General features: G+C 33.8%; 1 protein-coding gene across 6 annotated transcripts in view; it reads left to right on the forward strand.

Annotated features, from left to right (window-relative positions):
- Nucleotides 1-15,082, forward strand: part of PIEZO2 (piezo type mechanosensitive ion channel component 2) — a 551,033-nt gene that overhangs the window by 421,592 nt on the left and 114,359 nt on the right. For 3 of the 6 annotated variants that reach the window (XM_056823644.1, XM_056823640.1, XM_007487722.3), the window contains exons 14-17: nucleotides 1,308-1,431; nucleotides 3,064-3,347; nucleotides 4,548-4,696; nucleotides 5,701-5,874. In XM_056823644.1, coding sequence (XP_056679622.1) covers nucleotides 1,308-1,431; nucleotides 3,064-3,347; nucleotides 4,548-4,696; nucleotides 5,701-5,874 — 731 coding nt within the window. Of the gene's footprint in view, nucleotides 1-1,307; nucleotides 1,432-3,060; nucleotides 3,348-4,547; nucleotides 4,697-5,700; nucleotides 5,875-15,082 lie in introns of all 6 variants that reach the window. The other 3 variants (XM_056823639.1, XM_056823643.1, XM_056823641.1) reach the window with 1 other exon arrangement.

A 15,082-nucleotide genomic window follows, 5' to 3' on the forward strand; every position in this document is an offset into this window, starting at 1 on the left:
CCCATCCAGTGAATTTTCTACTTATACAACCAACTCCTCACAATGTAGTATACACCTGCAAAGAATGATATTTATAGGACCAGATACTCACAATTTTAAATTTTAAACAGAACCATTTTTAGTCACCAAAAAGAAATTTGTCAGAGGCACAAATATATTAAATTCAATGAAAATAAAAGCATCATAGACACATATAGTGACTTGAATCATACTCTCCCATCAGTTTACTTATGTTGATGGTGAACAATGTACACAACTTCACAGAAATCTGGCAGAGAAGTACATGATGGAGAAAAACTCATGTGCTTGGTATGACCCACAATTATGGATTTAATTTCTATACAATGCCAAAATTCTGAGGCTCTGATCTAAGAGTAATTGCAATCTTTAGTAAAGAGTACATAGATTTATGACTACAATTTTCCTGATCACTCAGTGACTTTGAGACCTCCAGATTTGTTGGTATCTCAGATATTTAAGATTGCTGAGATACCTGGCAGCCAGACAAGTGGGAATGTTATGTTAAGCTGTTTAGTAGAGAAAAATAACAAATTAATATTCCAAAATTCTCCCATGGGAAGATTATTAGGTGGATTTACTCACTGGGAACACTGAGATCCAAAAGGACATGGTCTTCAACAGGAAGGCAGTTCTTATAAGTGATTACAGAATTAATTATAATTATTCTCTCTAACACTTAAAAATCAGTTATAAAAATGTGGTTAGCCTAGTTCTCATTGGGATTTTTCTTATTATTTCTTCTTTGGGATGATAATTGAAATAATAATGGATTTTATTTTCTGTGATGCATTTTCCTTCCTGTCTGTAATGGACATTGCAAGATTTAAAAGAGGAGCCTATTCTTATTTAAAAATAGTAACGATGCCATAATGAGGACAGGAAATAAACCAAGGACAAGCATCTTGAGAGAGAACACTTGTTGAAAAGTTGATTTCCTGCCCAGATGGAAGCAATTTAAAATGTGCAGCCACTGCACAGAGAATGCCTCATCATCGTTCTTCTTCATGGTCTCTTACAATGCAGAGCAGAGTACATTACTGGCACTCAGTAAGTGTGTGCTGGCATTTTTCTGAAAGGGAATCGAAAAGCAAACTTCTTCCTGATGAAATAAAATGGATAACCGACTCCACCTCGAATGACATACTTTACTGGTTTCTCTCCACACCCTATCCTGTCCTCACCCCATTCACCCCCATCTAAATAGTGAGAAGTGCTAAGACTCAGCAACGTTTGTTCGAATATTAGTTACATTTTCAGTGGTTAAGGAGTTTGCTTTCTGCTTTCAGATTCTTTTCACCATTACTTTTTGGCTGCTCCTAAGACAGCACCTCACTGAGCAAAAAGCACTTCAATTAAAGGAAGCTCTTTTATCTGAGGTCAAAATCGGAAGCCAAGAAGATGAGGAAAAAGGTAAATTTCATAAAGTGTCCTATGCATACTCCTTAAGGGCAAAGACTACATTATTTTCCATGTTAATATTCCCAAGATTAGGGGCAATGCCTCATGTGAAGTTAGCACATAATAATTGTTTATTAGATTGTTAGGAATAACAATTAATTGCTAGTGTTGAATCAATAATGAGTTAGAGCACCAGGAGGATACTCTGTTTTAGAGCTGTTACAGAAGCATTTTAACAAAAGGCTAAACTGAGGCAAGTGTCCAAGCAAGACAACATTTATTAGCAGGGGCATGCTACTTGTCAGTAAATGGGTATGTGGCTTGCCTTCGTTTATGCCAAAGACCCCAAGCAAGAGGGCAGTTCTCTTTCTATAAGGTTTGGAGAAATACAGAACAAAGAGCAGAACAGGGATTGTGTACAATATGATTGACTTAAGATGTGAGGTGCAAGGAACAACACAAATGGTTGGAAGTTTGGTAATGGGCCTCACCTGCCCCTTTTCCTATGAGACTAAGGAGGGATCATTGTTGGCGTACAGGTGTAAAATAGTGGCCGAGACTTTTGGACACCAAACCAGACATCCTTGAAGGACAGCTTGGATGCACACAAATATCAGACCCAACTCCCTTTCTTTCTCACACAGTCTCACACAGGTCAGAAAAAATTACTTGAGGCAAAAAAAGATCAGTTGTTAGCAGGAGAGCTAGATATTTAACATTAATCCTTCTGAACTTATTTCAGAGACAAAGAACCATGACTTAACCAGTTATGAGACAAACCTAGTACAGGACAAAAGGAATTATTCATAAATAGAATCAATAGAAAATAATATAGGGGCAATTTTACTCTTCTTAGAGTCATCACCACCAGTTCACTCTAATTATAAACCTTCATTTTATTATAAGAAAAGAGAATATTATTTTCTACATTCTGTGATCACATGAGTTTACGTCTTTTTGGTAGATAAGAGGAAATATCAAATCATTTATAAGAAATAGCAATACATATAAATAGGAGGCTTATGAATCTTTTGTTTTAAAAATCATTCATGTTTCCTGCAGAATGATTAACCACTTTTAGAGTTTTCCTTTTAGTTCCAGTAGTGGAAGCTTTTTTTCAATACCAAAAAATTATGTGTTTACCCACTGGCTTCTAGATGAACATTATTTGCATTTCTACGGGATTGTCAGATTAGATAACTTTATTTGGTTAAGCAATAAAAATGGTATAATAAATTGGTCGATTTGGCCCAATGATTTCAGTGATAATTTTTATATATGAATCAATCAATTGTTTGACTACAATTGTAGGACATAGAGCTGAAAGGAACCAGAGATATCTTATTGTTCACTTCCCTTATTTTGTAAATGTGGAAACTAAAGTGATTCATTCAAAGTCCCATAAGTAGTAGTTGTTAAAGAAAAGACTCAAACTCATTTCTTGACTCCACTTTACCACATCATCTAGATTACCAAAATCACATATTTAATCACAAATACTTTAGTTGACTATGACCAAAGTATTGAACTTGATGGGGGAATGATAAAGGGACCCAAAAACAGATTTACACTGCATTTTGCCCAAGTATAATTATAATCCAACCATAATCTAAGATTAACAATAATAGTTTTCTATTTTAGAAGATGATGAACTGCAAGACATACAAGTGGAAGGAGAAGCCAAAGAAAAGGAAGAAGATCAAGGAAAGATAAAAAAGCAGGAAAGCAAAAAAGAAGAAGAGCATGAGGAAGAAGATGATGACCAGGACATCATGAAAGTGATGGGAAATTTGGTGATGGCCATGTTCATTAAATATTGGATTTATGTTTGTGGAGGAATGTTCTTCTTTGTCAGCTTTGAGGGTACAATTGTAATGTACAAAATCATCTATATGGTGCTCTTCCTGTTTTGTGTGGCCTTGTATCAGGTATGTAAAAGATCAAACAGACTGTGTACTTTGTTTAGATTCCAGGAAACTCACTTGAGGAACTGCCTTGTGATTTTAATCTCTAGAATAGATGAATTGGTTGTGGAAGTGGATGAAGAGTATAGAGATGAATGAACTTAGTAGAAGTCACTTCCAATAAGCCCCAAAGTTTGAAATAATTACTTTTGAATCAATTCTGATCTTCAAAATTAGGGTATTATAGTATTGGGTTTTTTTTAATTAATGCTTAGAAAGTTGTTACTTTTCCAGTGCTTTATCATCACATCGTGTAGGGCATAATGGGGTTGTAGAGACTATAAAAGCTTAGCACAAGCTCTTCTACTAAGTAAAAAAAAAGGCTTTGTATACAATATGGTGAGGGACTAAGTATCTTCATTAGAGGATGAGCTGATTTAATTTCAGAGGATCTTGTCATCAATTGGCCACAGAGGGATAAATTTTTCAGTCACGGTAGCTTTCATACACCATTTACAAACATAGAAAATTGTAATCCATGTTGTGAAAGTCACTCTATTTCACAAAACCTCAGATATTTGAAACCAACCTGCAATATTTAAATAATTATTTAAAGCGTTTTTTTAAAAGAAATCTGTCTTAAACTAATTTAGAGTTTACTTTAAAAGCACAAATATTCTAAAGTACTAAGTGCTTCCTCTGGACCATTTATATTTGGATTTTGAATCTCATAAATGATTTTTATAATTATATGTTTTGCTTATCATTATACTAAAAGCAAATTAAATTCCCTGGATTCCATGCCAACCCAAAGTAACTGACATCTGGTCCCTTAAGTTTGTGAAGTCCTTTACAAACTATCTCATTTGAGCCTCACAATCAACTAAAGAGGCAACTACGATTACACCAGCTTTACTGGTGAGAAAAAGGCTAATAGACTAGATGACTATTGGCCATGGTCACAAAGCTCTTAAGTGTCAGAGAAATGATTTGAATGCAGGTCTCTCTCAGTTCAGAAGCAACAACTGAAATAAATTTAAAAAGAAAAAAAAAAGTTGTCAGCACAGAGAAAACTTGTTTCAGAGCTATGATATTGTGATAACCTTATACTATTACTCCCTCTCCAAATGTCTGTAAATCCAGTTTTCCATATTGGTGAAGCAGATTTGTTATGTCAATCATCCTATAACATTTCTTTTTTTTTCTTCTATATATGATTCCCAGGTCCACTATGAGTGGTGGAGGAAGATACTAAAATATTTTTGGATGTCAGTAGTTATTTACACTATGCTGGTGCTCATATTCATTTACACATATCAGTTTGAAAATTTCCCAGGTCTTTGGGAGAATATGACAGGATTGAATCAAAAAAAGTGAGTTTGTTTAATTTTCTTTAGGTATAGGTATAAAAGTTATATGACCAGGATCTATCTATGTCATTGGAAAAAATTTTAAACGTTTGTTTTAAAAATGAGAAATTGGGACAAAATTTCTGCTCTTAATTTTTGAAATAGAAACATGAATTATTTAGTTTTTCATGAAAGACAAAACATTACCGAGGCAAAATATTATCTAAGTCAGGAATACTTTCAAAAGGGAAAGTTCTACATTTATATCTTTTCTAGGGAATTTTTCCTACTAAAGAATAGAGCTTTGATACTTTAATACACAGCCTGAAGAGCAGAAATTTTTGCAACTACATAGAGGAAACTTCCCCTTGGTTTAGGGAACATTGTGTAAAAACATGCCTCCACAGCCCAACCTGGGCATACAATGTGTCTCACTAATACTTCTTTGACATGTCTATGGGATTCTTGAAGTTTGCTTAGCTATCAATTTTTAAGGACTATGCATAGTTTGCTGATCTTACCTAAATATTCCTTCCTTAAATGTTAGTATGTATACTGGATAGATACACAAGATTACATATCCATGCATGTGCACATATACATGTATATATACATGTGCAGATATGTATACATGAATATGTAAATGTGAAAAGAATCAGAGATATATCAAATAGAGGCAACATGGTGATTAGTAACTAGAAAAGTCCTTCAAAAATTGAATAGTTAGAAATGACAGTGCTTATTATACAGAACTACTGTACCTTCTCTCTGACATGTGTAAAAGAGACGATAAATATAAGATGAAAATAGATAAAAAATAAAATGACAAAAATAAGGGGTTTAATAGCATATTTTCTGGATCCTTTCCCCCTTTAATTTCAAAATATAATGTATACATTATATATTAAAAGTTACAGTCACAAACTCGGGAATATTTATGCGTGTCTGTGTGTAGATAAATTCTCTTTGAAAACATCTGCAGAGTGTATTCTCAATGACTAAGTGGAGTTTTGGTTTTCTTTTTTCAGGTTAGAAGATCTTGGTTTGAAGAAGTTTACCATTACTGAACTATTTACTCGCATATTTATCCCAACTTCTTTCTTGCTGGTGTGTATATTACACCTTCATTACTTCCATGACCGCTTCCTAGAACTCACAGACCTAAAGTCTATACCCAGCAAAGAGGACAACACCATCTACAGGTAAACCAATAAAATGGGTAGTTGTTCTTATAGATCGACCTTAAAGGAAAATTTTTTTTGTCATCTATTATTCTATAGTTAGCCTAAAACTTGGATTTTGCATAACCTCCAGCTTCAGTAAAAGAAAAGAAGAAAAAAATGAAGAAATATGAAATGGTTGACCTCTCCTAAATTGAATATCAAATTGTTTGGCACAAAAGTATAGGTAAATGTTCCAACGTGAGAGGTCATGTTCACTGGATAACAGAATAACTGTATACACAACCACTGTTGTATGTATAATTAGAGACATGTCTTTTCTATTGGATAATAGCAGTATAAACTCCAGCACACTTTCTAATAACCTTCACAGAATATTATTTGCCCTTATTTCTATTCCTTTTTTGCCTCTTCCTAATCATATTTTGCTAAAACTTAAATTTGCTTTTCTTTTCTTTCCCTGAGCATACTCCAAATGTATAGTTCAGATCTTAGTAGTTCAGAATTCTCCAACCAATCTGTCACAATCTACTGAAGTTTGACTGAGGAATCTCTAAGCCATGTGCCAGCTGTATTTGCCCCTCTCTGAAATTCATGAGGAACCCCAGCAGAGGGTGGTACATGATTGCCAGCCATCTCTAGAGAACAGTTTAAAATTTCATGACATTTACTACCAAATCAGCACTTTAGAAAAATTTGATGTGTCTCTTCAATTAAAGTTGGAGTTGCTAGAACAAATAAATCAGAATCATACTGAGAGCAAGAAGGCATTCTTTGGTATTTAATCATTTAGTCTTCACATAATTTTCTGTAATTTTTAAATGTTTATTTGTATTCTATATTTCCTGACAATGCAAGAGCAAAGGATCTATAATTTTAGCAGTTCCATCAGGGGTAGTTCTGATTATGTAAGATGATATATGAGCTAGGAATCTGTCATTTCACTTTCACACATGTGGAGGTAACATTAAAATAGTCGAAATGGGTCTCTTGGACAGCATACAAATAGCTTTTGGTAAAAGGCAAGTCATTGTCATTAAATTCCTAACAGTATGTTTTTTTCTAAATTGTTCTTGCTTCCCTTCCTTTTCTATTTCTCTTTTAAGAGCACTTACTTAAGCAGAGGAGAGATGATTCTGGAGATGGTTATTTTTGTCATGTATCCTGACCCTTCCTTTGCAAAACAGGACACAGATGTTGACTGTCTGCTGTCTGTAAAAGCAGAGCTCCAATTCATGACCAGGCAGCAAGCTGGGCACTGACCTACTAATTACATGGACCAGCAGTGATGTTAATTCTTAGGGTCCATAAAGCATTTGGAAGGTCTATTATTTCCACTCAGACTTCTTTCATGAAGAGATTACAGCAGTAGTTTCTATGTGTACAGTGTGGGTTCGATGTACAATTTGGATTGCTATCTTCAAAATCCTGGCTTTGGCCAATACTCTAGTGACGCTTTCTCAGCTTCCTGGGTTAGTCCCCTTAAAAATCCTTCAAACTATTGCATGACTATAATGAGGTTGATCCAAATATGCACTTTTTCATGGGAAAATAGATTTCCATTACTTGACTTCTTCAAAGTACCAACAACCTTAAGCTCTGACTTAAACATCTCTTTTCATGGAAATATTAGAGGGAGATGCCTGCAAGAGTTACCTCAGTGAGACAGTTGAATTCTGTCAAGAAGGATGTTCATTTCTGTTCCTAGAGTAATGTCCTTCCAGAGCCTCAAAGAGTGAGAGATGGATGTAGCATTAATAATAACTAACAACAGGACTAGCATTTTGCTATCATAATCAATAAATGTAAAAATGCACTACTCAGAAAAGTTAACAGGTTCTACCATTTCTAACTGGTCTTACAATGTTAGCAGAGACCGATCTATTTCAAACTGCCTTTGCCCAATTAATGATAATAATAATGGTGATATATATTTACATGGTAATTAATATGTGCCAAGGAACTATGCTTAGGGCTTTACAAATATTATATCAAGTGAGTCTCATGATGGCTGTGGGAGATGTGTGCTATTATTATCTCTATGTTACAGATGAGACATCTGAGTCAAATTGAAGTAACTTGCCCAGGATTACACAGCTAATTAAGTTTCTGAAATCACATTTCAACTCATGGCTTCCTGACTCTTGACTCAGTGGTCTATCCATGGTGCCACATAAATGCCCATAAAAGCATTTAAGGCTTCTCTTAACTTTACCCCTCCACATATTTGTTTTCCCAACATTCATGCCAATAAATATATTTTTAAACATTTGAATAATGCAAAGAAGGAAAGCATTTTGAGTTTGGTTTTAATGACTTCTTTGATTTTTTTATTCCTCCTTAGTACAACACAAGAAGAGTAGTTACTAAGAACGAGCTTTTAAAAATAGTATGAATTATGTTAATTTTTCCACTATTATTTGCTAATTTAAGATAATACTTTTTCCATTTTATATATCATTTTTGTATAGTATATTGATACATGAAAATGTGTTAAATTAATATATTGTGATTAGGCATATTTGTTAATATACAAAGCAGATTATGGAAATATATAGAGAGCTCTTAGAATTGGACTATGTTACAAAAAAAGAATTGAACTATATACATTTCACTGAATTGGAAAAGATGATGTAATTTTTTTAAGTGTATATGATGTGAATCTATCTGAATTTGATGCCTCGATATCTACCTAGCTGATATCCATCTACATATGTATCTATCTGTGAAACTGATGCCTTTCATTTTAACATTAGCATACTATATAAGTGAATACATACTTTTTTATATATTTGGAAAAGTTAGCACTACTTATGCCAGAGTATTTTTGCCTTCCTCAATTAAACTTTATTAAAGTTCTTTAGATTATTTGGGAAGGCAAAAATATAAAAGAGGAGAATAAAAATTAAGCCTCTTGTTTCTCACAAATGTTTGTTTTAGTTACATCTTAGGTCTTTGTCTTGCTCTCATATTATGCTATTTCTTTTTCACCACACGATGGAGAAATTTTCAGAATTGTTGGCTCCATTTGTAACTATATCTATCTATCTATCTATCTATATATATATATATGCCTTTGTAAGATGCTACTTCATTCTTGTTTAATAATTCCTCTTTCTCTCTTTAACTTGTTTCCCATTGCCATCACCTGTATTCTTGTGCTTCCATCTCTCATCTTGTAGCCATGCCAAAGTCAATGGTCGTGTATATCTAATAATAAATAGGTGGGTACTTCAGTGTTTCCTTTTCTTTTCTGAATACTGTGTCTTGATTTGTTCTCCTTCCTCCTGTAAAAGAAAAATTATTCAGCTGAACAGTATTAAGGTACTTTCATTCTTATATTATGAGTTTAGAGCATTTGCTTACTTTGTTCACTACCTTTTGTATTTAGACATTTTTAATTTGGGTCATCATTTGATCCTTTTCAACCTGAAACCATTTCACCATTTTGCCAGTTCTCTTGATAAATAATGTAAGTCCAGGCTTAATTGTTTTCTTCCCTACTTATGTAACAACATCAAAAAATATAACTATAATGAGATTATAGAAATATCAGTTTCTTTAGATTTAAGACAGTCCACTTCCCAAAACATTAGTATTTGGGGAAGATGGAAATTTTTAATCATCTATTTGAGGAAATAATTATGATATATTGGGATAAAGAGCACCAGACTTCAATTTATTCAACAAAATTTTTGAGCACCTCTTGAGAAGTCACCATGTTAGGTATATTGAGTGCACAAATTTTAATAGGACAGCATCTGACCTTTCAAGAGTCCTGAGTTTATAATAGAATGAAAGAAATTACAAGTCTACAGAAAATTATATAAAAGGTAATAAGCAGTATCATAAAATAAGCTTTAACACATGGATATCATGTCCAAACCAAGATTTAAAATAATAATGGAAATAAAATGCTGGTTCAGAGATTAGCATGCTGGGAGGAAACACAGGGAGGAAGCTAGGTGACTCAATGGATAGAGCATTGGGCCTGGAGTCAGGAAAACCTGAGTTCAAATGTGGCCTCATACATCTACTAACTTTGTGATCTTAAGCAAGTGACTTAATTTCTGTTTGACTTAATCCAATGGAATTGGAAATAGCCAAAGCTTTCCAGTATATTTTCCCAGAAAACCCCACATACATCATGGTCCCCAGCATCATGAAGGATGGGACACAATTGAATGAACTGAGCAATAGCAATAGAAATAAAGAGGGAAAACATGAGTACAGTTTTTATATAAAATTTTCAAAGCTGGAAAGACCTTACTCCAACCTCCAAATCTTATTGAAGAAATTAATTAGCCTCAGAGCCTACATATCCCAGTTCCCAGTCCAGTTTGTTTTTTTTTTCATCCAACTCAATGTTTATGCTTTTATTATCTTCTTTGCATTTAATTTGTAAATGCAAGAAAACCCAATATGAAATTTCCCTAAGTTCTTAAACAGTAAGCTTGTCTTTTATACCATGAAGCTTATACTAAATCTTTGGATTAATATTAAGTAGTAAGTTCTGTAAAAATGGGATATAAGATCTACGCCTCTATAGAGTCATAATAACCAACTGCAAGGTAAATCAACTATTTTGTTTGTTATGTATGGTTCAAAAAAATTTAACTGATAGTTTTGTTTATTTCACACAAACATTATGTCATCACCATTGGAGAGAGAAAAGTTAGGTTTTCAGACAGGTGCAGGGAAAGTATAATTATTATATTCCAATGGAAGACTTCCAGTGACCTTGGAAATCTCAGCCTTCTAGCCTGTATTGCTCCTAATGGATTTACTGGTTATTCCAAGAGCAGACCAGAAGGCACAGTTATAGGATAAGAAAAGTTTCTGCTATCTATTATTTTTCTTAAGAACCCCCTTATTGACTCTGTGCTATTTCAGATTTATCTCAAGAACAGGCACCCATGTCCCATTTACCCAAAGTCCAAAGGAATCCTAAACCAAGCAAAATCAGCAAGTTTCATGCAACTAATGTTACAAATTCACATTTCTATAAGGTTTTAATGTTTACAAAACACTTTCATTTCATGTTATGTGAAAATCAACTGAAGGAGTTGTGAAAGTTTCATATGAAAGAGAGAAAACTCCATGGGGCCATATCTTCAATTATTTGAAAGGCAATAATTTGTAACTTTTCTTCGTCATGTAACTAGTCACTTTGTCTCCAATTTCTGACCTCTAGTGCTGTTTGTAATTCTGTGAATGTATCATTCCTCTACTCAAAGATCTTCTCTTTGTTTCCTTATCCTGACATTAAAGACCAATCTTAATCCATATCCAACCTGCCTTTCCCAACCTATTGTCACACTTGTTCCACTTCATTTACTCTACATTTTGCCAGAGTAGACTCCTGACCATTCCACATGTTCATCCTGGCCTCTCTCATTTCTCTGCCTTGATTCATCCCATGAATGGAATAAAATTCATCCCATATTTACCTGTTGAAATCCTTCTGTTCCTTCAATGACTAATTCAGGCACCAATTTCCACTAAAGAGTTTCCCTAGTTATTGTGAGGAAAGAGACCTTTCTCTCCCAAGGTATCCCACAATACTTTGGGAATTTTCCCTTCTACTAACCACAGAATTCCTTAAACCACAGTTATTTGTAAAGATATCTTACTTCTCTTTATCATAGTGGAAGACTTTCCCTTCAGCCTCATGGTCAATATAGTTCTAAGCCAGATCAATGTGTAATTATTGCTCAGCAACACAGTAATTATATACTTTCTCTTGTCTGACCCCAGGTGGATCAATTTCTTCATGAGAAAGACTGTGTCTTAATTCATATATGTATGTCAAGCACCAAGAATAACGTCTTGCACACATAAGCATAGAGTACATTTGTCTAATTAAATGGAGTAGTATTTAATAATCAGGATGTGAACTCAACATGCTATATATAGTTCAGGAATAGAGTCATAGGAGCATGACCTTGAGTTGAAAAAGACCTCAAAAATCAGCTACTTCAATCTTCTTATTTTTAGATGAGTTTACTGAGGTCAAATGAAATTAAGTAACTTACCCAACGTCACTTAGTTACTAATTGTCAGAGGTGAGATTTGAACTCGGGCCCTCTGACTTTCAACCACTAATAGTCTTTCCACTACACTAGGAATGGCAAATACCATGGGAAATTACCTAACTGGACTAGCTGTTATGAAAGTCCATCTGAATTGATTGAAACTATGAAATTGAATATTAAAAGGAAGTATTTTTTATTTCTTACCAACATATGCAGTAAGTAAATAGAAGTGACCTGATAAAATACTCTAGCAAGATTGTTGTTTATTATGTATAATTAGCTTATCAATAAACTTTTAAAAATGGATTCTTTAGATATTCTTGGGAAGGGTTTATTGTCTTAGTTACTATAAATATTCCACTTGAAATCTTGTTTACAGTGTTAATATGCTTGGCAAACTCTTTCTTCCTAGCATGTTCAAAGGTAAGTTCAACCAAGCTTCGATTTGAATGATCCACCATTCCAGAAATGTGTTATCTTAGATTAATAAGGTGATTTTATGGTAGGCATTTTCATTTTGTTTAATGAAAACTTTAATATGAGCATGTTAGGAGACTTTCTCAAATTAAGTCCTAAGAAAGAATCAGACTCCTTTGACTATTATTCTAAATAGTATTCATCTCCTCTAATATCACCTTATTTAGAAATCTTGGACTACAAATTACCCAGGCATTTCCTGCTGGAATGATAGCCACAGATGTCCCAGTATAGTTTCATTTCTCCTACTTTGCAGAACTACTGCTCCATATCTTGATGAACTATTTGAGGTTGTGAATGTGCTTATGTAATCTTAGATTTTCTAATTGCAGAAAAATAGAAGGCATACAAAAAGCACAATATTTAAGAGATAGATAGTCAGAAGCATGTTAAAAATTCTGAAATGTAAAGATCTTAACTACCAAATATGTGGCCTCACTAGTCTAAGCAAGGTAAAATCAAACACAAGGAAAAGAAAAAGTGAATTCACTGTGGGAAAAGCTAAACTAGAAGGATATTACTTGGATCTTGAAGGAGACAGTTATATTTATGCCATTGCCAAATCTCTCAGGATGTCTAAGATGCGAACCCTGAATTTATGAGGCATAAAAAGGGTTCCCTAATTCCACATTTCTCTATATTATGATGAAACTCCTCATTTTCTATGTAGTTTTAAAATGTTTCCAACCCTCAGTGTGAAAAAGAAGCATCTTTATTTTTGTTTTGTTTTTTATGTGTATGTATTTTGACATTATGTAAATGCCCCAAAATAGTAGTCCACATATAAAAAAGACTGAGGAAGGAAGTTCCACTGGTATTCTAAATCTGTTTTTGTATAAATGACAAGATCTACCTCTCCTAAAGTGGTGAACCATGATCGATCTGATTTACCATTTAGTGAGTTGTCCATTGCCCAGGGTTTGTCCTGCTACGCACCTCCCTTCTACTTAAAATGCAAAAGGACCCCAATATATTTCAAATAAACAACCAAAGGCCACTAGCATTTACTTAGATTTTCTATTTTTATCAAAAAAATTAAAAACCCTCTTATAGGTTAATGTATATGAAAGTTAATTAAGATAGCTAGCTTTGCCTAGGAACTTACTTGCTAGTTTTCTATTGATAAATTTAAAAAATTATCCATCAGTGATACTTCAGATCATTATAATTGGTTTTATTCTTCCCTTGTACACATCTTTCATTAAAGTTGCACAAAGTCATATAGACATGAGGGGCAGCAAAATTAGGTGAATGTACAAGTCATTCATCCATAGAATGAATTTTATTCAATGGAGGCAAAAAATTCTAGTGTGTTTTTGTAGTGTTTTCAACCTTTTCTGGCAATAATTTTCCAACATGGACTTTGTTGACCAGATGTTGAGTACCAAAAGGGAGAGATTGTAAGAACTTTCTTGAAGATTAGTCATTTTTTATAGTATTGTCTAGCACTTTCTATCATATCTATTACAAATACATAAGTGCTTATGTGTATGTATTTATTTGCACATTAAACCCAACAAGATTAAGTGATCTCTTCAAGGTCACATAAGCAATAAGAAGCAGGGCCGAGACAAGATTAAAACCCAGGTTCTCTGACTAGAGAGTCAGTTTTCTTTCTATAACATAGTACTGATTCCATCAAATAATGTCCTGGATTTACTGATTTTCAGTATTATGGACTATTAAAAACCCTTTTGTTATTGCAAGAAATCACATCTAATGTATCAAAGGAAATACTGTGCTGATACAGTTCATACGATTAGGTATTACTTAGAGGAACAATAAATGGAAACATAGAACATGCGTTATTTTACTTTTGATAAGATACATTATCTAGATGATTGAAAGAGCACTGGTATGGTAGAACGTGGATGTATGGCTCAACATTAGATGCCTTTCCTGAAGCAAAAAACTGTAGATAGATATACATATGGATGACAAAGACAAGATGACTAACAGAAAATGGTCATTATAAATTCTCCCACCAATGTTAAGAGAATACCATTGTTTAGCATAGTTTTCATGAGTTTGCAGTTTTAACTTTCTATATTCTTCCCACCTTGATCCCCTGTTGTGTTTTTTGTAGTTTGTTGTTTTTCCCCAAGAACTGGCAATTCTTTCTGTGTTTGGTGTGATTCTAATAACTTTTCTAGTAGGATCATAGTATTTAATGTTAAAAGGAACCTTATTGTTCTACCAGTGAAACAGCTTGTTTTAAAATGAGGACACTGAAGCAGAGAAGCATGATCTAAACAGTTCACTTAAACACACGAGTCTTCCATTTTTAATTTGTAAAATGTGGGAAGGGGGAGGGGAGGTAATGAAGTAGTTTGCCTCTGTGGTCCTTTCTGTGCCTGAATCCTATAACCCTGATTTATTGACCAGAAACTTCAAATTTTCATCCCATAATATTTATTCCCACTCATGCTCAGAGTTCTCACATATTCCTTCTTACTGCTGTCTAAATAACCAAACACCCAAACTGGATCTAAAATAGACTTCTTAAAGCTAAAACATTTGGCTTCTTCTGTGTGTGCTTTAAGTGAGGGTAGTTTTGAATGAGTTCTTGTGCAAAAGTTGAATGAAAGCACATTTCCTTTAAAAAGATGAACACTTATTTCAAAGGCAAATGGTCTGATTCATGTGAGACAGTTTGCTGCATTACGAAAAAGCATGCTATGATAATGGCCCTCAGGAGTTTCTACATCCTTCTTTAC

The sequence above is a fragment of the Monodelphis domestica genome, chromosome 3, assembly GCF_027887165.1.
Source record: "Monodelphis domestica isolate mMonDom1 chromosome 3, mMonDom1.pri, whole genome shotgun sequence".
NCBI lineage: Eukaryota > Metazoa > Chordata > Mammalia > Didelphimorphia > Didelphidae > Monodelphis > Monodelphis domestica.